This window comes from Nycticebus coucang, chromosome 14 (assembly GCF_027406575.1).
Source record: "Nycticebus coucang isolate mNycCou1 chromosome 14, mNycCou1.pri, whole genome shotgun sequence".
NCBI classification, from domain to species: Eukaryota; Metazoa; Chordata; class Mammalia; order Primates; family Lorisidae; genus Nycticebus; species Nycticebus coucang.
In genome coordinates this window covers 52532739-52560463 of record NC_069793.1, presented here as the reverse complement: position 1 = coordinate 52560463, position 27725 = coordinate 52532739, and the positions used below count along the sequence as shown (strand labels likewise).

At 34.1% G+C, this 27725-nt stretch overlaps 1 protein-coding gene across 3 annotated transcripts in view; it reads left to right on the top strand.

The window, feature by feature from the left end:
- Positions 1–27725, top strand: part of USP47 (ubiquitin specific peptidase 47) — a 126154-nt gene that overhangs the window by 71452 nt on the left and 26977 nt on the right. For all 3 annotated transcript variants that reach the window (XM_053560443.1, XM_053560442.1, XM_053560441.1), the window contains 6 exons: positions 8845–8940; positions 9030–9182; positions 11527–11694; positions 23698–23829; positions 24275–24351; positions 24906–24961. In XM_053560443.1, coding sequence (XP_053416418.1) covers positions 8845–8940; positions 9030–9182; positions 11527–11694; positions 23698–23829; positions 24275–24351; positions 24906–24961 — 682 coding nt within the window. The remainder of the gene's footprint in view (positions 1–8844; positions 8941–9029; positions 9183–11526; positions 11695–23697; positions 23830–24274; positions 24352–24905; positions 24962–27725) is intronic.

Below are 27725 nucleotides of genomic sequence, written 5' to 3'. Positions count from 1 at the left end.
TTTATAATTAAAAACCTTGTAAAGGAAATCTCCATGTCTGGATTGTTTGGTACACTGGATATGTGTACCAAAGATCTGAAGAATAGTGAACACACAGTTCTACACGTTTTCTTTCAAGAAAGAAAAAAAAGAAGAGGAGTAAGAGGAGAGAACCTTTCCTAATTTGTTTTCTGAAGCTATTCTTAACCTGATACTAAACCAGACAGGACAGATTAAAAATAAAAAGACCAGTATGCCTCATGCATATAGATGAGAATATTCTTACCAAAATATTAGCAAGTGAAATTAATCAATATGTAAAAGAAATACTACACTATGACCAAGTAGGGTTGATTTTAAGGATTCAGTGTTGACCAATATTCAAAAATCAATGTGTATTAATGTTAACAGACAAAAGAAGAACATTCATATGATTGTATCATTGATTTAGAAAAAGCACTTGACAAAATTCAGTATTCTACCTTGACAATAACTTAGAAATGTAGGAATAGAGGGAAGTTTCCCTTACTTAATAGAAATCATTCAGAAAACCTATAGCTAACACATAATTGAAGAACTGAATGCTTTCCCCCTAAGGGATGTCAAGGTTGTGTAAGCAAGGTTGTCTGCCCTCCCCACTCTTATTCATTATAGTACTGGAGGTTCTAGCCAATACAAAAAGGCAAGAAAAAGAAATAAAAGGCATACCAATTAAAGGAAGAAATAAAATGCCTATATTTTTAGGTCACATAATTATGTAGAAAATTCCAACTCCATGTACAAAAAATCCTTTGAGCTATTAATAATAAGTGAGTTTAGCAAGGTGGGAGGATAAAGAGAAACATAAAATATCAATTATATTTCAAGATACTGGCATTGAACATGTAAACAATGGAATTAAAAATACATCACAATTTACAGTTTTGCAAAAAATTAAAACTTAGATGGCAGTCAAACAAAACATGTACTACACCTGTGTGCTGTGCTGAAAACTGCAAACAACTTTTAAAAGATTGTTAAGTGAAATAAGCCAGGCTCAGGAAGACAAATATCACATGTTCTCACTCATATGTCAGAGCTAAAAAAGCTGATCTCTGGGAAGTAAGTAGAGTGATAGTTACCAGAGGTTGGGAAGGATGTGTTTGGAGGGAAGGGGGGATGAAGAGAGGTAGGGTAATGGGTACAAACATACTGTTAGTTAGAAGAAAGAAGTTCTGGTGTTTGCCAGCATAGTAAGGTGACTATAGTTAATACATTATGTATTTCAAAAATGATTTGAAATGGTTTCCAATAGAAATGATAGTTGTTTGAGGTGACAGATATCCTAAATACCTTAACTTGATCATTACACATTCTGTGCATGGATCACAATTTCAGATGTACCCCAGGAATATGTACAAATGTTATGAATTAATAAAAAATTCTTGAAATAAATACTTAAATGAAGAGACATATTGTGCTCATTGATTGGAAGATTCAGCATAATAAAAGTATCAATTTTCCCGATTACATTGTCTTAACACAATTCCTGTCAAAGTCTAGCAATATTTTTTTGAGGGCATATACAAGCTCATTCTAAAGTTTATATGGAAGGCAAAGGACTAGGATAGTTACAAGAAGTTTGAGAAAGAAGAATGAAGTGGGAGGAATCATTCTACCCAATTTGGAATGGAATACTACATAGTAATAAAAAGATTTTATTTAGCTACAGTAATCAAGGACTGTGTGGTATTGGCAAAGGGAAAGAAAATGGAAGAAAATAGAAAAGCCAGGAATAGGTACATACAAAGTATCCCTAATTGGTTTTTTTGAGGCAGAGTCTCACTGTGTCACCCTCGGTAGGGTGCTGTGGTGTCACAGCTCACAGAAACCTCAAACTCTTGGGCCGAAGCGATTCTCTTGCCTCAGCCTCCCAAGTAGCTGGGACTATAGGCACCTGCCACAACACCTGGCTTTTTTTTTTTTTTTTTTTGGTTGCAGTTGTCATTGTTCAGCAGGCCCGGGCTGGGCTCGAACCTACGAGCCTCGGTGTTTGTGGCCGGGGCCCTACTCACTGAGCTGTGGGTGCTGAGCCGTCCCTAATTGATTTTTGACAAAGGCACAAAAGCAATTCAGTGGAAGAAGGATGGTATTTTCAACAAATGCCCCTGGAACAATTAAACATCCATATCACAAAAATTAAAATAGATCACAGACTTCAATGTAAAATGTAAAACTATGATCTAGAGCTAAGCAAAGAGTTCTTAGCTTTGATACCAAAAGTCAAGTCTACAAAAGGAAAAACTAACAAGTTGGACCTCATCAAGATTAAAAACATTTGCTACCTGAAAGCCACTGTGATAAAGATGAAAAGAGAAGCCACAGACTGTAAGAACATACTTGTAAACCTGATGTATTTGTAATCTCACAAAGGACTAATATGTAGAATATATAAAGAACTCTCAAAACACATCAGTTAAGAAAATTCAAACAATTGGCAAAAGACAAAACAGCAATTCATCAAAGAGGATATACATATTTCAAATACAGAGAAGATGCTCGGTATCACTAGCTATTAATGATAATGCAAATTCAAACCAAAATTAGTCACCTACCAGATGGCTAAAATAAAAATAATGACAGCATGAAAAGCTGGAGACAGTGTGGAGTAACTGAATCACTCAATACATTGCTGATGGGAATGTGAAATGTTAAGTATATAGGTGGTGTCTTATAAAACTATGCAGTTACCGTAAGCCCAGCAATTGCACTCTTGATTATTTATTCCAGAGAAATGAAATTTAGGTTTACACAAACACCTGTACACAGATGTTCAAATTGATTCAAAAACTGGAAATGAACCAAGATTTGCCTCAACAAGTGTACAGTTTAACAAACTATGGTACATGCAAACCATGGAATGCTACTCAGCAATAAAAAGAAACAAACTGTTGATACACACAAGAATTTGAATGTAGCCGGGTGTTGTGGCGGCACTCTACCGAGGGTAATAAAGTGAGACTCTTGTCTCTACAAAAAAAAAAAGAATTTGAATGGATATTCAGGGAATTATGATGAGTGAAAAAAAGCCAATCCCCCCAAATTACATAATTTATGATTTCATTTATATAATTTTTTTATATTGATATTTTATAACTGGGGGACAGTTGAATCATTAGTATAGCTTATGGATTTGGGGGGTCAGAGAAAGGACATGTCAGTGTTGGGGCTGTAAAAGACCAGTACAAGGTAGTTCCTTGTGTAGGAACTGTCTCTTAACTGTGGTGGTAGATAAATCAACCTATACAAGTGATAAAGTTGTGTAGAGCTTAACACATCTACAAAAACAGATAAATGAATATACAAAAAATCTGGGAAAATCTGAGTAAGATAAATGGGTTGTACATAGTGTAAATGTCAGTATCATACTTATGATATTATGGTATAGTTTTGCAAAATGTTCCTTTTAGAGAAAACTGGGCAAAATATACAAGTGATCTCTCTGTAATATTTCTTACAATCAGATGTGAATTTGCAGTTATCTTAAAAATTACAACAAAAAAGTAAATGCCTTAGGGAAGTGTCTAGTTAAAATAATAATATATCTATCCTAGTAAAGATAGCTGAATATGTCGGTAAGGAAAATATGTTGCTGTGCATCAATAGCACAAAATAGTTTAGTAATCAAAATCAGGAAGTATTTCTCAGTGGTAGCTCCAAATTATCTTTTTTTGTTCAGTCTAAAAAAATAAAATATGTTTTAATACTCACTTCTCCATTTAAAATAAAATAGACTTTAAATGATGGAGAAAGCGTTCACATAAAAAATACATTAACTGTAGAAAAACAAACTTTTTGTTTAAAACAAAAATCATGCCAAACTGTATTTGAAATTGTGAAATATGTAACTTTTGGGGATTGGCTTATTTCACTTATTATAATTCCCTAGATATCCATTCAAGTTCTTGTGTGTATCAAGAGTTTGTTTCTTTTTATTGCTGAGTAGTATTTACTACTTATGAAATCATAAAGTATGTAACTTTTGAGGATTGGCTTCTTTCACTCATAATTCCCTGGATATCCATTCAAGTCCTTGTGTGTATCACGAGTTTGTTTGTTTTTGTTGCTGAGTAGTATTCCATGGTTTGCATATACCATGGACAAATCTTGGTTGATTCCAGTTTTTGAATCCTTTTAACAGTGCATAGATTGTCTCCATTAGCTCTGAAATTGGGGGAGTAAGCTGTTCTGTTTACAGCTGTTCTGTGTGTGTTTGTTAATAGTACAATGTTTATAATATTTTGTTACATTTCTGTGGTCTACAACCTATTTTTTGATACCTAAAATATAATTTGGCATGATGTTTAGTTTTTGCACTTGACTTATGACATTAAGTACAGCTAATTGTATATAAGCACATTTAGCTCATTATTTACATTATTTGTTGAATGGATGAATTGAAGCTAATTTTTATAACTGATTACTCTTATTTATAATTATCTTGGGTGGCAACCTATTAGAAAGCCAGAATAAGGAAACTATACAATGTACAAGGTGGCCATAAAGTTTGTGTGAAATTTAAAATAGTTTAACATAGTAAATTACACACAAACTTTATGAACACCTTGCATTAATATAGTTTCAACTGGTTTCTAGGTCTGAAGGATATGGGCAGCTACCTGAATTTGAATATCCTCACATATCCTTGTAAAAAAATCCGTGGACTAAAAGCAATACAAAAGAAAAACCCAACTAGCCCATACCATCTGCACTACTAGGAGTGGAGAACACCACCTAATTCCACCCGAGGGTCCACTGCTGCTGTGAGACTGTCTATGTGGGGAGTGGGAAGAGACTCCATGAAAAAGAGGAAAGGGAATGATGATGTTGGTCCACAGAGTTACACCAGTAGAGAAAATGAGAGGAAAGGAAAATTAAGTCTCCTGCAAAAATGAAAGAAGACACCAGGCTCTCTCATTACCAAAATAAACTACACTTCACAAGTGGACAGAGAAGGTGCTCTAAGATTAAAGAGTGCTGTACACAAACAACTAGGGGAAATCAAATATACACAACATCGTTGTTAGAAGAAAGTGGAAAGTCTTTATTAAAGCATTTCAGCTAATGAACATCATCTTGCCCTTCCCTCTTTTCCCTAAAAACCTTAGGAAGATAGCCACAGAGAAGAATGCTGTAACAGTACTCTAGACTGAATTAAACATTCTCACATGAGGAAAATAAGACCTGCTATCCAAATTTAAGGAGAGAAATGGTGGGGGGGGGGCACAAAGATTAGGAAGAAATGCAATGAGAGTTCATTAAACTCAGGACAGAAACCAAAGAAAAAGACAAAACTATCTTAGAAATGAAGATGAAATTACAAAACGCTCAACAGAAGAGAAAGAATAAAAATCTAATGAGGGACATCAAATGAAAATGAAATAAAGATGTAAAAAGGCTCTCAGAAGAAATGCTTGAAAGGAATGACCAGCACAAGAAGTCCCACATAATTGGAGTCTGTGAAGAAGACAAAAAAAAAAAAAAAAAAAAAAGCAGTGGAAAAAATTAATGGTTAAGCTATAATTCAGAAAAACTTTCTGGGAATAAGGAAATGTTAAATCTACCTTTTGAAGAACTCACCATGACCTGGAATGATGAACTCTGACACCTATTTTAGTAAACTAAGAGATGAATTGGGCTGGCATCACACTTGTGAAGAGCAGCATGCAAATCGTGGCCACAGAATAGAGATTTTAAGAGACTCAAGGAAAGAAATTACAAGCCAAGTATGATATCCAACCAAGTTTTTGTTCAGTTATGAGGGCTATACAAAAACAATTTTAAACTTTCAAGAACTCATTGGATATTGATTCCAGGAGCCCTTGAGGAACTTAGTGGAGGATGAACTCAAGAGATCACTGGGTAGTCTTCAGCAAAAGAGCTATGAGCAGTTAGTCTATTAAACTGAGGAATCCACGTACAAGGATGGAGACAAAGGTAGAAGAACAGTATGAAATGTTATATGTTGAACAGAGTAGAAAGAACACCACTTTTAAAAAGAAGAGAAGGGGAAAGAATAAGATTAGATTGTTGTGTGTATGGGAGGCAAAGGATACCATTTGAAACTGGCAGACCAGACACTGAAAAAGCTTAACTAAGAATAAAGCAGAGGAGAAATAAAAGGGATTAGGGGAACTAAGGGAAGTATAAGTGCAAAAGTAACTACCAGAACAATTATTACTAACCTTGCTGAATACCAAAAGAAAATGTAAAAATGTAGCAAAAGAATGACATTGAGAAAGGAATGTGGTAACTATTAGCTAATATACACAATACTTATATGATAGTGTCTGAGACAGAAACCAAGCATATCAATCAATTAACTGAGGTTTAAAGTACCTATGAAGAGAAAAAGATTTTCAAACTGGCTTTTAAAGCAAACATCTGATTAAAATTTGGTTTAGGCAAGAGGAATACATTAGTGGATATTAAAATCAAGGGCGGAAAGTTAGGTAAGGCTCAGAATTTTTGCTTCATCTTCAAGTATGTCCTTACAGATCGCTTATTAGCTGCAAGGGGGAAAATTATAACTATATGTTGAAAAAACTGGTAACACCTTGCTCAGATGATCAGAGTTAATAATAGCCGATGAGAACGGTAGCAACATGATAGGCTACTACTGTGATCCCCTTAGAAGGGCACATTGTTACTTCAGACGGTAGTCTAGCATGGAAAGTATAAGGTGAATCTAATAATGGAGAATATCAGACAAACCCAAATTGTGGAACATTTTACATAATAACTGGCTTCGGTTTTTAAAAAAAAATACCAATGTCATGAAAGAAACATCTCTGGGACTATTCCAGATTAAAGGAATCTAAAGAGACAGCCATATGAAATTTGTGACCCCAGATTGGATTCTGTCCTAAATGGGGAGAAATGCCATTAAGGGGATTATCTGGTAATTGACAGAATTGGAATATGGAATGTCCAAGTATTTTATTAGTACTAAATTTTCCTGAGTTTGATGACTGTACCGTTTGTATAAGAATGTCCTTATTCTTAAAAAGTCACATTAAAGTATTAAAAGGTAAAGCGTGATGTGTAAATCTACTCTCTAATGGTTCAGAAAAAATACTGTTGGTTTAAATGGTTTAGAAATAATGTTGGGGGTGGATAAAGTAAAAGTAGCAAAATGTTAAAAAGTTGATGAGTTCAAGTAAAGAGTATTTTGAGAATTCCTTGTTTAACTTTTCTCTAAGATTTAAATTATTTTTTTAAAAAACAATCCCAGCTGTGAACTATAAGCCAAAGACCAGTGCATATTCACCTAGTTTAGCAAAGTAGAATTTGAGTTACAGTTTTCTCACTTTCTTCCCACCCCCATACTTTAGATATTGAGAGTTTTACCAGTTCAAATTAGCTCTGTTTGGAAAGCCTGAAAAATTATCAGTCTATGTTAAGATATAGACGTGGTTTCTTTGAAGCATTTTTTTTCCTGGTATCTTTTTATAGAATTTATCTTTTTTCAATCTTATACTATGTTTTAGAGAAAAATACTGTTTTTTAAAGGTGTCCTTTCCTATGACCTCCAGTAGAATGTGGAAGAAAACCATCTATTTGGTTTATTCCCCCACCTGACGCTTCCTTGTTTTCTGTGAACAAAACAGGAGATGGAAGAGTTTAGAAGCTTTGAATACTTTTCCAGATCTTTATCTTGTTCCAAAGTGAGCTAATCAAATAATATGTGGATAGTAGTTTTAGAAACTTTGCTAGCTATTTTGCAACTAATACCATTTTACCAAATTAAGCTCTTTTATTTATATTTTGAGGAACAACTTGTTCTTTGTCAAAAGAAAAATATTTGAAGATACTTTGTCTTAATAATTCCATTTCTTTTTCTTTATATGTAATAAATATTATCAGTAGTTCTGTGTATATCATGTGTGAAGAAAAGAGAGAACAGATTAAATTTGAGATTATGCATCCAGTCTTACATATTGTATCAATTTTTATTTGAGAAAAAATTATTAAAATAAAAATTTATGCATACTGATTCTTTAACAGTATTTATACTAAGCTTCTTGCTTCTGCTTTAAGGCCATATGATGAAAAGAGGACCATATGGTTCTAGTAGATGAACAATCCAGGAGCTCTCACTATACATTTCCAAAAGGAGGAACACCTCATACTCAGTGGGAAGGTTGCACAGTGTCTTTCGATCTTCGTAACTAGTGTAGTGGTGGATTACTGGCTGACCCTAACTATAGTGACTAGGGCTGGGTACATGATTTTTAAGTGTCTGGATATTGTGAATTCTTCAGAGGTCAATGTTATTTACTATGTAGTTTTAAAATATGGATTGAAGTGATACATGTAACTGCCTTTTTTTTTTTTTTAATTTTTTTATTGTTGCAGACTGGGTTGGGTTTGAACTCACCACCCTCAGTATATGGGGCTAGCACCCTACTCCCTGAGCCACAGGCACCACCCGTAACTGCTTTTTTTACAAGAGGATTGAAGTGATACATGCAACTGCTTTTCTTAGAAGTATGGAATTACTTTCTAATACATAAGAATGAGGGTTTCTTTTTTTTTTTTTTTTTGAAGATTATTTAGCCAAACACCCCAAAGTAAAGTCAATAAAAATTAGGTAGATGTAACTGTTAGGTGCAATACTAAGAAAGATAAATGCTATCAAAGGCAAAACAAATTTTTTTTTTGGTTAATTTTTATACTGGTAATATTTTGCTGTTGATATGTGTTTCTGGTGCATTTTGAGTTCTACTTTCAACTATTTTGGTACTTGCAGTGTTTCTATATTCAAGGCTTTATCATTAACATAATATTTTAAGTATTTATAAAACAATCTTTTTCCCTAACCAGGAAGAAGCATTGCATGCATTTATTCAACCGGAGATCCTGGATGGTCCAAATCAGTATTTTTGTGAACGTTGTAAGAAGAAGTGTGATGCACGAAAGGTAAATACCATATAGAAATTGATAATTAATTATCTGAGATAATATTCAATATTCAGTAGAGTCTATCTTTTTTTTTTTTTTTCTTTTAGGGCCTTCGGTTTTTGCATTTCCCTTATCTGCTGACCTTACAGTTGAAAAGGTTTGATTTTGATTATACAACCATGCATAGGATTAAATTGAATGATCGAATGACATTTCCTGAGGAACTAGATATGAGTACATTTATTGATGTTGAAGATGAGGTAAATATTTATTAAATTTTCTTGTTATAAAATGTTATTCATTGATTCATTTTAGTTGTATTTTTGAAAGAGCTATTAGGGGTAACAATGATTAGACTGTCTTTTTGAAGGAAGCTTTTTCTTTCCTTATTTATTAATGCTGAACTGTATAAGAAGACTTACCTTTGTATGAGCTTTTACTGAACACTGTATTTCAAATTATATTTTAAATATTCTTATTCGGAGTAACTCGTCATGCTCTTTGAAAAGACAATAAGGAGAGAATCTTATGTTTCCTAATTTTGTAGTTATTGAAACTAGTTTACAGGTAGCATGTACTTGTGTTACTGATGTGTAATAAATGCAGAACCAATATATGTGAATTAATGAATAATGAACTGAGTAACATGAACTTAATCTCTTGTATTTGTCTCACCTTCAAGGATTAAGGTACCTGGGTAATTCCCACTTAAGGGTTGCTAGTTCTTAAATTGGCTGGGTTAGAAAGCTTAAATTTGGAAACTTTATTTAAATAGCTGAGCAGGAGACTTTGAGGACACATGTCGTGCTCATCAATTTCTTCCCATTTATTGGCTTCCCAGACTTCTCTGGTTCTTCCAGCCGTACTCAATAAAAGATTTATAACATTCCACTCTTCTTTTGGAAACTTCTGATTTCATCTTCTGGAATGTTTATAATCACTTAGCATAGTTACAGGTTTATTACTTTGAGACTACCATGAAGCAGTTTCTTTATTGAAACTGATTACTATAAAAATGCCTTTTCCCAGGAGCTCAAAAATAATGTTAAGCATTCCTGAAGTTTTATTTAGTACTGTCAGTACTAAAAGGGAATGTGATATAAAAGAGCATATGTTTGGGCCTAACTAGGTTTGGGTTCAAAACCTTGTTTTACTGCTTGACCTCGAATAATTCATGTAACCTTTCTAACATTTCATTTTCCTTATCTAATGTCAGAGTAATGTTTTCTTTACAGCTTTTGTAAGGAGGTATTTTAAATAAATGTTCATTAAAAGGTAACTATAAGGTGACCACATAACATTTTGGAAGATTTAATTTAAAAAAATCTTCAAACACTTAGCTTTAAGGTAGGATGCCAAAGTATACCAAACTTTGAGAGGAGACATTATCTTTGGAGGTTTTCTACTCGATAGGGATTCATGTTAGATCAAGTCTTCTGAATGTGCCTAATGTAAAGGGAAATCTTTTCGAAGGGAAGAAAACCTTGATACAAAGTTTGGCAACCTCATTTTTAGGAAGTTTTAGGCCTAGTTCTTGGGAGAAGAGATGTTTTGACTTCATTAGAGGAGTTTTAGGATTACCTTTTGGACATAGTATAGAGTTGTAAAGTTGCTTTTCATCTTTGTTTGTCTGATATAAACTTTATGGAAGGATGAAGTCTCTATATTAAATATAATGTAATACCTACAACAAAAACTTTTGTTCAAAACAAAAAGATTGTGCTTATTATCTATATTGCTTGGATGCATCCAAGAACTTCTGTGCAAGGCCTTACACTTACTAAGAGCCTGTATCTTTGAGAATTCTCAAACTGTTTAAATAAAAATATTTTAGGTATATGTATAAAATGTTATAGGAAAAGTGGGGAAGGGTTGTTTGGTGATTTCTAAGAAGTAAAATTCTTCAAATTAAATTTGCATGAATGTCATTTAAAAACCGTAAAGCAAAAAGTATAATTTGCTTTTGTTACATTTCAGTTCTTGAGAAAAGAAAAAATGTCTATTTTTCTTTCTAATTATCAATAATAATTAACACAGTAATAAACTGAATTGAACTTTCTGTTAAAAAAAAGAAATGATGTTCTTTTGGTATTTGAGAACACAAAAGGCTACTTTTGGAGCTCAGGTTCTCTGCTTTTGTGGATTTTGCTGAAAGGATAACTTTATATTGTTATTTTGCAATGATAAACATAAGTGGGGTTTATCACTAATCTGTTGTATTGGCATTTTTAGGACATAATATAAATGCTTTAAAAATATATAGTAGAACCTCCATAGTTGACCACTTCCCTACGGTGACCACCTCTGTAAGTTGCCCTGATTTTGGTGGAGTGGGCATACATCACATACAGTCAGTACAGTGGATGTGCTTCCTCATGTTGACCAGGTTTTACCATCCGGTCAGTGGTCATCTTACAGAGGTTCTGCTGTACGTTTGCTTGTTTAATTTTACTTAGATCTCACTTTTTAAAGAGAAGATAAATTTATTTAATGTAAAATCAATATTTGTATTAGTAAGAATATGTTAAATTATGTGAAAAGTTTTGTAATGTATATTTTCCTCAAATTTAGCTTTTAATCTTAAGATAATCATGTCTTATTAAGAAATCTCCTCAGACTGAAAGTTGCACTGACAGTGGAGCAGAAAATGAAGGTAGTTGTCACAGTGATCAGATGAGCAATGATTTCTCCAATGACGATGGTGTTGATGAAGGAATCTGCCTTGAAAGCAACAGTGGAACAGAGAAGATTTCAAAACCTGGACTTGAAAAGGTACCTTTTATAGTTTGTGGGTTTTAGCAGAAAGAGAGAATAATCTCTGAGTGGCTATATAATCCTGTAGGTATTGTGACTGATAAAGTTTACTTTAAAAGAAGCTTGATTTCTGAAAGTTAAGACTTCTTAAAGATACTACATACATGTATCTGATTATAATTAAACTTTAGTGAAACCTGCTTAAGTAGGAACATTAATTTCTAGGGTCTGTACTGTAGCTGTGAGTGATCTGTCTGCTGTTGTAGAAAGGGTGCCTCGGAGTCAGGAAACCATCTGCCGCCTCTGCCCATAAAGTTGCAGCAGGTCTCTAAATCTTATATCTCATCTGAGTTTCCTCATTTACAAAATGAAAGCATTGGATTAGATCCACTGATTTTTAAAATTTCATGCAATGGAACACTTTATGAAACTTAATAGAGTTTATCTTTTTGAAGTAGGAGAGAGGCACAGTCCTCAGTCTTCCTCCCCTTGCTGTAATAGTTCTTAAGGCATTTTGAAAAAAGGTATATAGTTCCATGGATTATAATTTGAAAAGACTCTGTCTCAAAAAAAAAAAATAGTCATACAACTGGATAGACTCTAGGATAAGATGATTTTGTCTCCGTGTCAATGATTTGAATGTTTTATCAGATCATTTCACATTCATATATTCTGCTTTATTGAGGAAAAAATTAAAATAAAATACCTTGAGCATGGTGTGAATAATAAATCACTAATGTGAATACTGATCGCTAGTGAAGTCTTGCAGAGTCATATTAAATACAGATATTTTTAAAGAATAATTTAAGAATAGAATTCACTTTCATAAATGTTTTTAGACCAAGGCCATTTTTCCCACCACCTAACCTTTTAAAATTATCTGATTATTCAGGAAACACAGATGAGCAGGAATTGCTATGTAATGAATTATGCAGTGGATACATTATAACTTAGTATAAAAACATGACTTTCTAGCAAGAGTTGGCAAACTTTGGCTCAAGAGAGTCAAATCCAGCCCCTGGCCTATTCTTTTTTTTTTTAACGTAAACAGTCATGTCATCTGAGAATAAAGACAGCTTTCTTTCTTTTCCATATGTATACCTTTTTCTTTTTGTCATGTTCCCAGTCTCCTAGAGGGAAAATTTCTGTCTCTTACCATTAAGTGTGATTGTCTCCTAGTTTATTGAGAATTTTTTCTTGTTTATCATGAATGGGTGTTGGATTTTGTAAGATGATTTTTCTGTGTCATATGATTTTTCATTTTGACATATGATTTTTCTTTTTTAGTTGAATTACATAGATTGATTTTCTGATGTTGAATTGTCTTTGCATACTTAGACTAAATTCTATTTTGTCAGAGTATATAATTCTTTTTATATATTACTGGATTTGATCTGCTAATATTTTGCAGAGGATTTTTGCATCTCTGTTCATGAGAAGCATTGGTCTGCAGTTTTCCTTTTTTGTAATGTCTTTATCTGGTTTTGGTAATGCTGAACTCATAGAATGAGTTGGGGAATGTTTCCTTTGTCTTTAATTTTGGAAGAGACTGTGGAGAATTAGTATTATTTCTTCCTAAAGTGTTTAGTAGCATTCACTAGTGAAATTATAAGGCCCTAATGCTGTCTTTTTTAGAAAGGTATTAATTATTGATTCTAATTTTTTAGTAGATACATGGCTATTCAGATTATCTTTTTCTTTGTGAGTTTTGATAATATAGTAGTTTGTAATTTTTATTTTTTATTGTTTCAGGTTCATTGAGGGTACAAAGAATTAGGTTACACTGATTGCATTTCTTAGGTAAAATCCTTCTTATAATTGTGTCCCACCTCCAAGAGGTGTGTCATACACCATAACCCTCCCATCCTCCTCCCTCCTCTCCACTCCCCACTTGTTTCCCCACCCTCCCACCTTGAATTGAATTGAGTTTTTCTTAAATGTGGGTATGTATTAGATCATCTACTGGCATCATATTAGAATTGAGTACATTGGATTCTTGCTTCTCCACTCTTGTGGCACTTTACTAAGAAGAATGTGTTCCAACTCTATCCAGGTTAATACAGAAGATGTAAAGTCTCCATCTTTTTTTAATGGCTGAGTACCATGGTATACATATAGCATGGCTTGTTAATCCATTCCTGGGTTGGTGGGTATTTAGGTTGTTTCCACATTTTGGTGATTGTAAATTGAGGTGCGACAAACAGTCTAGTGCCGATGTCCTTACAATAAAATGATTTTTGTTCTTCTGGGTAGATACCTAGGAATGGGATTGCAAGATCAAATGGGAGGTCTAACTTGAATTCTTTAAGGATTCTCCATACTTCCTTCCAAAATGGTGGTATTAGTTTGCAGTCCCACCAGCAGTGTAAAAGTTTTTCCTTCTCTCCACATCCACACCAGCATCTGCAGCTTTGAGACTTTGTGATGTGGGCTATTCTCACTGGGTTAAGTGATAATCTCCAGGTGGTTTTGATTTGCATTTCTCTGATGATCAGGGATGGTGAGCCTTTTTTCAAATATTTGTTAGCCATTCATCTGTCTTCATCAGAGAAGGTTCTGTTCATATCTCTAGCCTAGTGATAGATGGGATTGTTTGCTCTGTTTTTGTTGATTAATTTGAGTTCTCTGTAGATTCTAGTTATCAACCCTTTGTCAGATTCACATCCTGCAAATATCTTTTTCCCATTCTGAAGGTTGTCTTTTTTGCTTTACTTATTGTGTCCTTAGCTGTGCAGAAGCTTTTCAGCTTAATTGAGTCTCATTTGTTAATTTTTGTTGTTGCGATGGTCAAGGAAGAGCATGAAAGAAGGAATAAGTTAAGGTAAAATGAAATATTTCATATTTTTTATTCTTTTTTTTTTCTTTTGGCCAGGGCTGGGTTTGAACCCACCACCTCTGGCATATGGGACTGGCGCCCTACTCCTTGAGCCACAGGCGCCGCCCATATTTTTTATTCTTAATTGACCTCAAAGATAACTATTTGTTTAAGGTAACAATAGTAACATCTTTTGGGCAATTACAGCATAGAGACAAATAAAATGAATAAAAGCACTGTCACGTGGATGGAAAGAAGGCAATGGAAAGACTGTCGCAACGTACATACACTGAACATGAAGCAATACGGTTACTTTGCAGGTCAATTTAGATTACTTAAAAATGTGCATTGTAAACCCTAAAGCAACCACTAAAAAACCTTTTAAAATATAATTGAGATGCTATAAGAGGATATAAAGCTGAATTATAATAAAATGCTCAATTTCGTGAAGGCAGAAAATGAAGAGAAAAAAGAAACCAAACAAATGTAATGAACAGAAGATAGTTACAATCATGGTAGACATTAATGAAACCGTATCAATAATCACTCTAACTGTGAAGGGTCTAATACACCAATTAAACAACACAAATTGTCAGAGTGAACTGAAAAAGCCAAGACACAACTATTTGTTGTAAGAAACCCGGTTTAAATAGAAAGATGCATATCATAAAATCTAAAGTCTTTATCATAAAATCTTTCCCCAGTTATATATCATCAAAAGAGTTTTTCCCACACTTTTTTCTAAGATTTTTATTGTTTTTTTTGAACATGGGTGTGCATATGTCTCTTTGAGATCCTGCTTTCTGTTCCTTTAAGTATATAGCTGGAAGTGAGATTGTTGGATACTATGGTAATTTTACTTTTAATTCTTTTGAGGAAATACCATACTTTTCTCCATAGTGGCCATACCATTTTACATTCCCACCACCAACACACCAGGGTTCATATTTTTCCACATCGTTGTCAACACTGAGCTGGGTTTTTTGATATTGGCCATCCTAAAGTGTATAAGATGATATCTCATTGTGGTTTTAATTTCCATTTCCCTAATAATTAGTGATATTGGGCATCTTTTTAAATGCTTCTTGACCACTTGCATCTTCTTTGGAGAAATATCCAGGTTTTTCACCCATTTTTAAATTGGACTTGAGTTAATAGATGTTCTTTATATGTTCTGGATATTAACCCTTTATCAGATACATAACTTGCAAATATTTTCTTCTATTCTGTAGGGTGCTTTTTCACTCTATTGATTGATTCTCTTTTTTTTTTTTTTTTTTTGGTAGAGACAGAGTCTCACTTTATGGCCCTCGGTAGAGTGCCGTGGCATCACACAGCTCACAGCAACCTCCAACTCCTGGGCTTCAGCGATTCTCTTGCCTCAGCCTCCCGAGTAGCTGGGACTATAAGCGCCCGCCACAACGCCCTGCTATTTTTTGGTTGCAGTTCAGCCCGCCACCCTTGGTATATGGGGCCGGCGCCTTACCGACTGAGCCACAGGCGCCGCCCAATTGATTCTCTTGATGCACAGAAATTTTTAAGTTTAATGTAGTGTCACTTTTCTATTTTTGGTTTTGTTGCCTGTGGTTTTGGTCATTGCTAAATTCAGTGTAAGGAAGAATTGCCCTATGTGTTCCTCAAGGAGTTTTATAGTTTCAGTCTTATGTTTAGGTTTTAACCCATTTTGAGTTAATTTTTTTTATGTAGTATAAAGTAAGAGTCTAACTTTATTCTTTTGCTTGTGGATATCTACTTTTTCCAGCACCATTTATTAAAGAGACTATCCTTTTACCCATTGTGCAGCCTTTGTCAAAGATCATTTGACCACATACATGAAGGTTTATTTCTGAGTTCTCTTTTATGTTCTGTTGGTTCATGTATCTGTGTTTATGTCAATCAGAATATGTCATTGCCTTGCCATTTATTTGTCTTTAATTTTCTTTCTGCAGTGTTTTGTGGTTTTCAGGGTATGAATCTTTAGGTTATATTTTTTCATAACCATTTTATTTATTCTCTTTGATGCAGTTAGAAATTGGACTTTTTTAAGTTTTAAGTTTTCTTTTTCAGATTGTTCTTTGTTTAAAAATGCAACAAATTTTTGCATGTTGATATTGTACGCAACAATTTTGCTGAATTTATTTATTAATTATGACTTTTTTTGGTGGGGAATCTGTTTTCTATATATAAGATTGTCATCGGTGAACAGAAATAAGTTTACTTCTTTCTTTCCTATTCGGATAGTTTTTGTGTCTTCTTTTTGCCTGATTACTGTGGCTAGCAATATGTGGAATAAAAGTGGTCACAGTGGGTATCCTTGCTTTGTTCCTGATTTTAGAGGGAAAACTTTCAGTTTTTTACCATTTAGTATGTTAGCCGTAGTCTTTCATATGAAGTTTTTATTATGTTTGGGTAATATTTTTCTATTCCTAGTTTACTGTTTCTGTCTTGAAGGGGGAGGAGTGTTGAATTTTGTCATATGCTGCTTCTGTTCATCAATTGAGATGACTGTGTGCTTTTTGTCCTTCATTCTGTAAATGTAGGATATTACACCGATTGATTTTCATACAGTGAACCATCCTTGCGTTCCAGGAATAAATCCATATGCTTATTAAATGTGTTGTAAATTTGGTTTGCTAGTGTTTTGTCAAGGATTTTTGCATCAGTAATCATCAAGGATATTGGTCTGTAGTTTTCTTGCACTACATAGTATCTTTGTCTGGTTTGGGTATCAAAGTAATGGAATGAATTTAGATGTGTTCTCTTCCCCTTTGCTTTTTAAGAAGAGTTTGAGAAGGATTGATATTAATTATTCTTTGAATGTTTTGTTGAATTCTCCGGCAAAACTGGCCCTGAACTTTTCTTTGATGGTAACTTTTTTTTTTTTTTTTATTGTTGGGGATTCATTGAGGGTACAATAAGCCAGGTTACACTGATTGCAATTGTTAGGTAAAGTCCCTCTTGCAATCATGTCTTGCCCCCATAAAGTGTGACACACACCAAGGCCCCACCCCCCTCCCTCCGTCCCTCTTTCTCTTTTCCTCCCTCCCCCAACCTTAATTGTCATTAATTGTCCTCATATCAAAATTGAGTACCATAGGATTCATGCTCTCCATTCTTGTGATGCTTTACTAAGAATAATGTCTTCCACGTCCATCCAGGTTAATACGAAGGATGTAAAGTCTGCATTTTTTTTAATAGCTGAATAGTATTCCATGGTGTACATATACCACAGCTTGTTAATCCATTCCTGGGTTGGTGGGCATTTAGGCTGTTTCCACATTTTGGCAATTGTAAATTGAGCTGCAATAAACAGTCTAGTACAAGTGTCCTTGTGATAAAAGGATTTTTTTCCTTCTGGGTAGATGCCCAGAAATGGGATTGCAGGATCAAATGGGAGGTCTAGCTTGAGTGCTTTGAGGTTTCTCCATACTTCCTTCCAGAAAGGTTGTACTAGTTTGCAGTCCCACCAGCAGTGTAAAAGTGTTCCCTTCTCTCCACATCCATGCCAGCATCTGCAGTTTTGAGATTTTGTGATGTGGGCCATTCTCACTGGGGTTAGATGATATCTGAGGGTTGTTTTGATTTGCATTTCTCTAATATATAGAGATGATGAACATTTTTTCATGTGTTTGTTAGCCATTCATCTGTCATCTTTAGAGAAAGTTCTATTCATGTCTCTTGCCCATTGATATAAGGGATTGTTGGCTTTTTTCATGTGGATTAATTTGAGTTCTCTATAGATACTAGTTATCAAGCTTTTGTCTGATTGAAAATATGTAAATATCCTTTCCCATTGTGTAGGTTGTCTCTTTGCTTTGGTTATTGTCTCCTTAGCTGTACAGAAGCTTTTCAGTTTAATGAAGTCCCATTTGTTTATTTTTGTTGTTCTGGCGATTGCCATGGCAGTCTTCTTCATGAAGTCTTTCCCCAGGCCAATATTTTCCAGTGTTTTTCCTATGCTTTCTTTGAGGATTTTTATTGTTTCATGGCTTAAATTTAAGTCCTTTATCCATTTTGAATCAATTTTTGTGAGTGGGGAAAGGTGTGGGTCCAGTTTCAGTCTTTTACATGAGACATCCAGTTCTCCCAACACCATTTATTGAATAGGGAGTCTTTCCCCCAAGGTAAGTTCTTCTTTGGTTTTTCGAAGATTAGGTGGTTGTAAGATGTTAGTTTCATTTCTTGGTTTTCTATTCTATTCCAAGTGTCTATGTCTCTGTTTTTGTGCCAGACCATGCTGTCTTGAACACTATGGCTTTGTAGTACAGACTAAAATCTGGTATGCTGATGTCCCCAGCTTTATTTTTATTACTAAGAACTGCCTTAGCTATACAGGGTTTTTTCCGGTTCCATACAAAACAGAATCATTTGCAGAATCATTTTCTCCAAATCTTGAAAGTACGATGTTGGTATTTTGATAGGAATGGCATTGAATAGGTAGATTGCTTTGGGAAGTATAGACATTTTAACAATGTTGATTCTTCCCATCCATGAGCATGGTATGTTCTTCCATTTGTTAATATCCTCTGCTATTTCCTTTCTGAGGATTTCATAATTTTCTTTATAGAGGTCCTTCACCTCCTTCATTAGGTATACTCCTAGGTATTTCATTTTCTTTGAAACTATGGTGAAGGGAGTTGTGTCCTTAATTAGCTTCTCATCTTGACTGTTATTGGTGTATACAAAGGCCACTGACTTGTGGACATTGATTTTATATCCTGAAGCATTACTGTATTTTTTGATAACTTCTAGGAGTCTTGTGGTTGAGTCTTTGGGATTCTCTAAGTATAAGATCATGTCATCAGCAAAGAGGGAAAGTTTGACCTCCTCTGCTCCCATTTGGATTCCCTTTATTTCCTTGTCTTGCCTAATTGTATTGGCTAGAACTTCCAGCACTACGTTGAATAGTAAAGGTGACAGAGGACAACCTTGTCTGGTTCCAGTTCTAAGAGGAAAAGCTTTCAGTTTTACTCCATTCAGTAAAATATTGGCTGTGGGTTTGTCATAGATAGCTTCAGTCAGTTTTAGAAATGTGCCACCTAAGCCTATACTCTTCAGTGTTCTAATTAGAAAAGGATGCTGGATTTTATCAAATGCTTTTTCTACATCTATTCAGAGGATCATGTGATCTTTATTTTTGCCTCTGTTAATATGGTGGGTAACGTTTATGGACTTGCGTATGTTAAAGCAGCCTTGCATCCTTGGGATGAAGCCTACTTGATCATGATGAATGACTTTTTTGATGATAAGCTGTAATCTATTGGCTAGAATTTTTGTTGAGAATTTTTGCGTCTATATTCATGAGTGTGATTGGTCTGAAATTCTCCTTTTTGTTTGGGTCTTTTCCTGGTTTTGGTATCAGGGTGATGCTTGCTTCATAGAATGTGTTGGGGAAGATTCCTTCTTCCTCAATTTTTTGGAATAATTTCTTCAGTACAGGAATAAGCTCTTCCTTGAAGGTTTGATAGAATTCTGGTGTGAATCCATCTGGACGAGGGCATTTTTTGGTTGGAAGATTTTTTATTGTTTCTTTAATCTCAGTGCTTGAAATTGGTCTGTTCAGAAGCTCTATTTCTTCCTGGCTAAGTCTAGGGAGAGAGTGTGATTCCAAATATTGATCCATTCCTTTCACATTGTCAAATTTCTGGGCATAGAGTTCCTGGTAGTATTCAGAGATGATCTCTCGTATCTCTGTGGGATCAGTTGTTATTTCCCCTTTATCATTTCTGACTGAGGTTACTAGAGATTTTACTTTTCTATTCCTCGTTAGTCTGGCCAATGGTTTATCTATTTTATTTATTTTTTCAAAAAACCAACTCCTTGTTTCATTGATTTTCTGAATGATTCTTTTGTTTTCAATTTCATTGATCTCTGATTTGATTTTGGATATTTCTTTTCTTCTACTGAGTTTAGGCTTAGATTGTTCCTCTTTTTCCAATTCCATAAGATGGCTTGTGAGATTGTTGATGCGCTCTCTTTCTGTTTTTTGAATGTAGGCATCTAGAGTGATGAATTTTCTTCTCAAAACTGCTTTTGCAGTATCCCACAGGTTTTGGTAGCTTGTGTCTTCATTGTTGTTATGCTCAAGGAAGTTAATGATTTCCTGTTTTATTTCTTCCTGCACCCGTCTGTTATTCAACAGAAGATTGTTTAATTTCCATGCCTTTGTGTGGGGTTGAGTTCCACCTTTAGTGCCTTGTGGTCTGAGAAGATACATGGTAAAATTTCAATTCTTTTGATTCTGTTGATGTTTGTTTTGTGTCCCCAGGGTATGATCAATTTTGGAGAATGTTCCATGGGGTGATGAGAAGAATGTATATTCTTTATCTTTGGGATGGAGTGTTCTATATGCGTCTATCAAGCACAGTTGTTCTAGGGTCTCATTTAAATCTCTTATATCTTTGTTTAATTTCTGTTTAGAGGATCTGTCCAGCTCTGTAAGAGGAGTGTTACAGTCCGCTGTTATTATGGTATTATCAGATATCATATGGCTCAGACTGAGTAAGGTCTGTTTTAAGAATCTGGGAGCATTTAAATTGGGTGTATAAATATTTAGAATTGAAACATCTTCTTGTTGTATTTTTCCCTTGACCAATATAAAGTGACCATCTTTGTCTTTTTTGACTTTAGTTGCTTTAAATCCACATGAATCTGAAAATAAGATTGCAACTCCTCTTTTGTTCTGAATTCCATCCATTGCTTCTAGGTTCTCTCATTTGGTGGTATGTAATTGTTGATAGTAGTTTCTCATGATTCTTATTATCTCCTTTTTTCAATTCTGAGTTTTGTTAATTGAATCTTTTGTCCTTTTTTCTTAGTCTAGCTAACTGTTCGTTGATTTTTTTGATGTTTCCAAAAAGTCAGCTCTTCATTTTGCTATTTTTTTCCTATTATCTATTTATATATATAGATAGATATAGATTTTTTTTTTTTTTTTGCAGTTTTTGCAGTTTTTGGCCGGGGCTGGGTTTGAACCCACCACCTCCCGTATATGGGGCCGGCGCCCGACTCTGTTGAGCCACAGGCACCGCCTTTTCCTATTATCTATTTAATTTATTTCTGCTGTGAACTTCATTCTTTCCTTCCTTCTGCTAACTTTGAGTTTAATTTGTCCTTTTTCTAGTTTGGGTGTAATGGTACGTTATTGATTTGAAATATTTTTCTGTTTTTTAATGTAGGCATTTATAACTATGAACCTTTTTCTTAGTACTGCTTTTGCTTCATTCTCTAAGTTTTTGTTTGTTGTGTTTTTATTTTTATTTTTTTCAAGATATTTTTCAATTTCCTTGGTGATTTCTTCTTTGACCCATTAGTTGTTGCAGAATATGTTGTTAAATATACACGTATTTGCAAATTTTCTAGTTTTCCTTTTGCTATTGATTCTGAGTTTCTCTTCCTCAATTTTGAAGGATTATTTCACTGAATATAGAATTCTAAGTTGGTAGTAATTTTTCCTTAAACACTTTAATTATTTTACTACAGTTCATTCTTGCTTATATGTTTTATAATGAAAAAATGTGCTATAATTCTTATCTTTGTTCCTCTGTAGAGAGGAAGTTCTTTTTGAAGATATTTTGATTGTTCTTTAAAGAGGTTTTTAAAGATGTGACATGAAAAACCAATATTGATAAACTGTATTTACCTACTATACTCAAAGCACTTCAATAGTGTGAACTTAACCACATTTTATAAGTTGGTTAGTACTTTAAATACAAATTTTGGATTGCAGTTAATTCTGAATCCTTCCCCCTACAACCCCTGTGATTAATTTTAGTTTTAGGAATAAAATTTGAATGACTCGGCACCCATAGCAACAGTGGGTAAGGGCACCAGCCACATACACTGAGGCTGGTGGGTTCGAACCTGGCCCAGGCCTGCTAAACAACAATGACGACTGCAGCAAAAAAATAGCTAGGCATTGTGGCGGGTGCCTGTAGTCCCAGCTACTTGGGAGGCTGAGTCAAGATCGCTTAAGCCCTTGAGAGTTTGAAGTTGCTGTGAGCTGTGACGCTACGGTACTCTACCAAGGGAGACATAGTGAGACTCTATCTCAAAATAAAATAAAATAAAATTTGAAACATGTAAAGAAATTTTGAGACATTTCTGAATTTCTTCTAGAAATTTCATTAAGTAATAATAGTTGATTTATAGTTATTTTATTAATAAGATAAACTGAAATGTCTTGAGAATTCCAAGAGGCTAAAATGGTTTTTAAAACAAAGAATAAAGAAGACAAACCGTAGTTCTTGTAAAAAAGTAAAGAAATCAAGCTAGCTTGTTATCAACTGGAATCTTATGTCATACTGTCTTTTTAACATCTTTACCTTTTCCTTTATCACCATCTTCCTCCATGTCCATTCTTAAGATAGGATCACTAGCCTGTAAGATCTTTAGTATCCCAAACTGTCTTAGGAGCTGCGAAGTGCCTGGGCTTTTAAAAGAAAAGATGGTTCTAAATACAAGGACAAGTTGGTGTCTTTTTATCAGTTGCTTTTTTATTTCTGTTTTCTTCTACAAATTTCTTGAAGTTTACTTATTCTTTATTTTCAAGCAGTGAAGAATTGTTTGCAGAATTTAATAGGAAACTATTAAAACAATTTTAATTTATTATAGATAATATAATTCAGGATTCATTCTTAATAAAAGTGAGACATATTAAATCATTAGATCACTATATCATAGATATTACATACATATACATATATAAACACATATATAAAAGATATATATATATATATATATATATACCTACATATATTTGTAGGTTTTCCAAATAATTATATTGCACAACTCTTTTATAAAAGAAATAGAATTTTATTTTAATAAAAATCTGTTATTTTGGGGAGTTTTTTGATCTTGACTGTACATATTAGAATAGCCTTGTAGAAGTAACTGCTTTAAAATTTCAGACTATATTTAATTTTTACATAAATTAAGTTTTTATTTCAGTATATATACTTCCGTAGGTTATAGCATAATCAAAATGTGAAAAAATACAATAAATAAACTTCTGAAACTTGTGGTATGTAAAATTATTTGGTGACTTGCCATTTTAATTTTATCTGAGGAGAAAGTTGACCTGTAATACAAAGGACAACTATTAATATCCTGTTATTTCATTGTGTGTTAATAGAAAATAGGAAATATACAAATAAGGGTTCAGTGTTTTTCCTGTCTTCTGAGTTACTTTTACTTTTTCCCCTTAGAATTCCTTGATTTATGAGCTCTTCTCTGTTATGGTTCATTCGGGGAGTGCAGCTGGTGGTCATTACTATGCATGTATAAAGTCATTCAGTGATGAGCAGTGGTACAGCTTCAATGATCAACATGTCAGCAGGGTAAGAGCTATCTTGTAAGATTATTTTACACATCAGAAGTGGAGATGAGAGAGTCTGTCTAGTATTGCATCTTAAGACCCATATTAAATCAGTCTTTCATTTTTTGCTTTTAGTAAACTTCCTGATTTTGTGTATTGTTTCTATTTCTTTGTTTTGATTTGTTTTATTTGGGGCTTGCTGAATGTCTGCAGAAATGGACAGCCAGTTAACACCTTGCCCCAGGCCTTCATAAGAGCTCCTTGTGCTTCATGTGTGTTTAGGAGTACTAGGACTGACTGGCTGGTGAGCAGCCACTGATTGTGGTTATATTTTGTCAGTTGGATCTGTATGGGCCATTCTGAAGGTCTTATGTAGCATTTAACTCTGAAGTTAAAAGATTTGGTTACAATAGTGTTAGAGATTTTTACAACAACAACAAAAAAACACACACACAATAACCTTTCAGATAACACAAGAGGACATTAAGAAAACACATGGTGGATCTTCAGGAAGCAGAGGGTATTATTCCAGTGCTTTTGCAAGGTAAGAAACTTCCTAATTTTTAGTATTTATAAGTTAGAATTAACTGTAGCTTCTCAATGTGTTTTGTCATCCGAGATTTAACACAGGGGTCTGTAAACTATAACCCACAAGCCAAACCCAGCCTGCCTTCAAAATTTGGAAGTAAAGTTTTATTAAATACTAACATAGTCACTTGTTTACATATTGTGTGTTGATGTTTTTGCATTGTAACAACAACACAGGCCATATGGCTTGCCAAACCAAAGATTTTTACTATCAAGTCCTTTGCTGAACAACTTTGTTGATTCCTGACTTACCTGTTACAGTCATTTCAGTACACAGCTTTGTTGTAGACTTTACAGTGTTATCAAGAGGAGGTATGGAATCTTCTTATAAATATGTCATTAGAAACAAAATACATTTTCCTTTTCTCTGAGATGTTTTAAATTTGAATGTGTGAGCAGTGGCATGAAAGGAAAAAAAAATCACAATTTAAAATAAATACTTGATGCTAGGAAATGGAATCTTTACAACCTACTTTCTGTTACTATTAATCTTTTTTGTATTTCTACCAGCTCCACAAATGCATATATGCTGATATATAGACTGAAGGATCCAGCAAGAAATGCAAGTATGTTAACCTACAGTTGCTGTATTTTTTTTCTGTTTTATAAACTTAATTTCTTTTGTGAGTTTTGCAGACCTAGATAACCACTTTTAAATGATAGCACAATTAAATTGCCTTAATTAGTTGCACAATTAATTATAAAGAATATTATGAAATAATATCAAGTAGGAAAAACACTTGAAAAAAAACTCATTGAATTATTTTTTTAATACACTGAGAGGCAAATAAAACTTACTCTTCATCAGATATATAGGATGTTTATGTGTTAGCATACACACATACTTATCTGTAGTAAGGTTATATCATGTGCAGTTTGCTGCAGTGATGATAAACCTAGGCTTGTCATAACCCACCAGCTGCATGTCCTAGAGCAGCGGTTCTCAACTTGTGGGTCGTGACCCGGTTGGGGGTCGAACGACCCTTTCACAGGGGTCGCCTAAATACATCCTGCATATCAGATATTTACATTACGATTCATAACAGTAGCAAAATTACAGTTATGAAGTAGCAACGAAAATAATTTTATAGTTGGGGGTCACCACAACATGAAGAACTGTATTAAAGGGTTGTGGCATTAGGAAGGTTGAGAACCACTGTCCTAGAGCAAATTATCTAAGCCATTCTTTCCATACCTATAAAGTGGGAATAATAGTGTTTTATAAGAGTTGTTATAAAAATTTTAGTGAGATAACAACTCAAGCATTTAGGGTCATATCTGGTATATGGTTAAAAACTCAATTTTAGCTATTATTGCTTTTTTTCAGTCTCAAGTTTTTTTGTGTATTTTAGTATCTAAATACATTGATTGGAGACCCTAGATGACCTAAATTTCTAGTTTAATGCTTTAGAAACATTTTTGGGAACTGGAATTAAATATCTATGGTTATTTAATTAAAAAGCAAATAAAGCTTTATGAATCTGGTATACATCCTTTATATGTTTCAGTTTTACTAAGAATCTCAGAAATAATCTTGTATATAAAAATTTGTCTCTCTTTTTTGTAATTATTGCTTTAAAAAATTGTAGTTATTGTTTTCTTTTTGCTAACTCAGATTCTCTGAGGCAGTATTACAAATAGATAGGGGTGTGTGTATGTGTGTGTGTATACATATGGATATGTATACACATATCCTTTTCTTTTATAAATAAATTTTATTTTATAATTAAAAAAATCACCTTCTTTGATTTCAGCATATTTCCCTTATTCAGAAATGAAACAATACCACGCTATTAGTAAATCTGTTTTGAGCATTATAACGTTTATGCACATAATTTTGTGAACCTTCATTAGATTGTGCATTCACTTGGTACAGGGTTAGGACTTACTCATCTTTTCACCAAAGGAATGTTCTAGGATCTGTCCTATAGTAGATGTTCAAAAATTTACTGTGGAATTAATAAAATAAATGGAAATCATAATTAGTCATTTTAGAATAGAGATTTAAGAAGAGAAGTAATCATTTTTACTGTATCATAAAGAAATTCTACTCCAAAGAGTAACTTATCCCAGGTCATAGCTATCTGGAGATAGAGTCAGGGTAGAAATTCATGTGTCTCATGTGGAACTTTTCTTCCATTATAATATGCAATAACTCAACCCCCAACTCTAGTTTTGTGCCGAAGCACCAGAGGGCGCTGTCTGATATGATACAAAGTATATACCTTTTTTTTTTTTTTTGATACAGAGTCTCACTTTGTCGCCCTCAGTAGAGTGCTGTTGCATCACAGCTCACAGCAACCTCCAGCTCTTGGGCTTAGGCAATTCTCTTGCCTCAGCCTCTCGAGTAGCTGGGATTACAGGTGCCCTCCACAACACCCAGCTACATATTTTTATTTATTTATTTATTTTTTTTTTTTGGAAAACCAGCTACATATTTTTTTTATGAGACAGAGTCTCACTATGTTGCCTTCGCTAAAGTGTTGTGGCATACAACTCATAGCAACCTTGAACTCTTAGGCTTAAACAATTCTCTAGCCTCAGCTTCCCAAGTAGCTGGGACTACAGGTGCCCACCACACCTGGCTGTTTTTTTGTTGGAGTTGTCATTGTTTAGCAGACCTGGGCCAGGTTTGAACCCAGCAGCCTCAGTGTATGTGGCTGGCGCCCTACCCACTGAGCTACGGGTGCCAAGTTGATACAGAATATTTTTAACATTAGAGCTCATTTCTTAAGACAGTGGCTTTTTGCCTTATACAGAATCATGGTGTTTTTGATATAAATTACTCTCATTTCAATAATTCTGCCAACTTAATAATTTGCTTTATTAAATGGTATCATAATCTCATATTGTCACTTTTTTTTTTGAGACAGTCTCACTTTGTCACTCTTGGTAGAGTGCCATGGCATCATAGCTTACAGTAACCTCAAATTCTTGGGCTCAAGAGATCCTCTTGCCTCAGTTTCTCATTTTTACTAGAGACAGGGTCTCACTCTTGCTCATACTGGTCTTGAACTCGTGAACTCAAGTGATCCACCCACCTCAAGCCTCCCAGTGTGCTAGGATTATGGGCATGAGCCACCCACGCCTAGCCCTATATTGTCACTTTTAATGCTTTGAATTACATATGATGTTAATGATTATTAAAAACTTCTGTAAAAATTGGGAGGCGCCTGTGGCTCAGTGAGTAGGGCATCGGCCCCATATACCAAGGGTGGCAGGTTCAAACCTAGCCCCGGCCGAACTACAACAAAAAAAAAGAAAAAAAACTTTTATAAAAATAATTCGTTGGAAACATTTAAGTAGTTGTTTTAAAAGTAACCTCAGGAA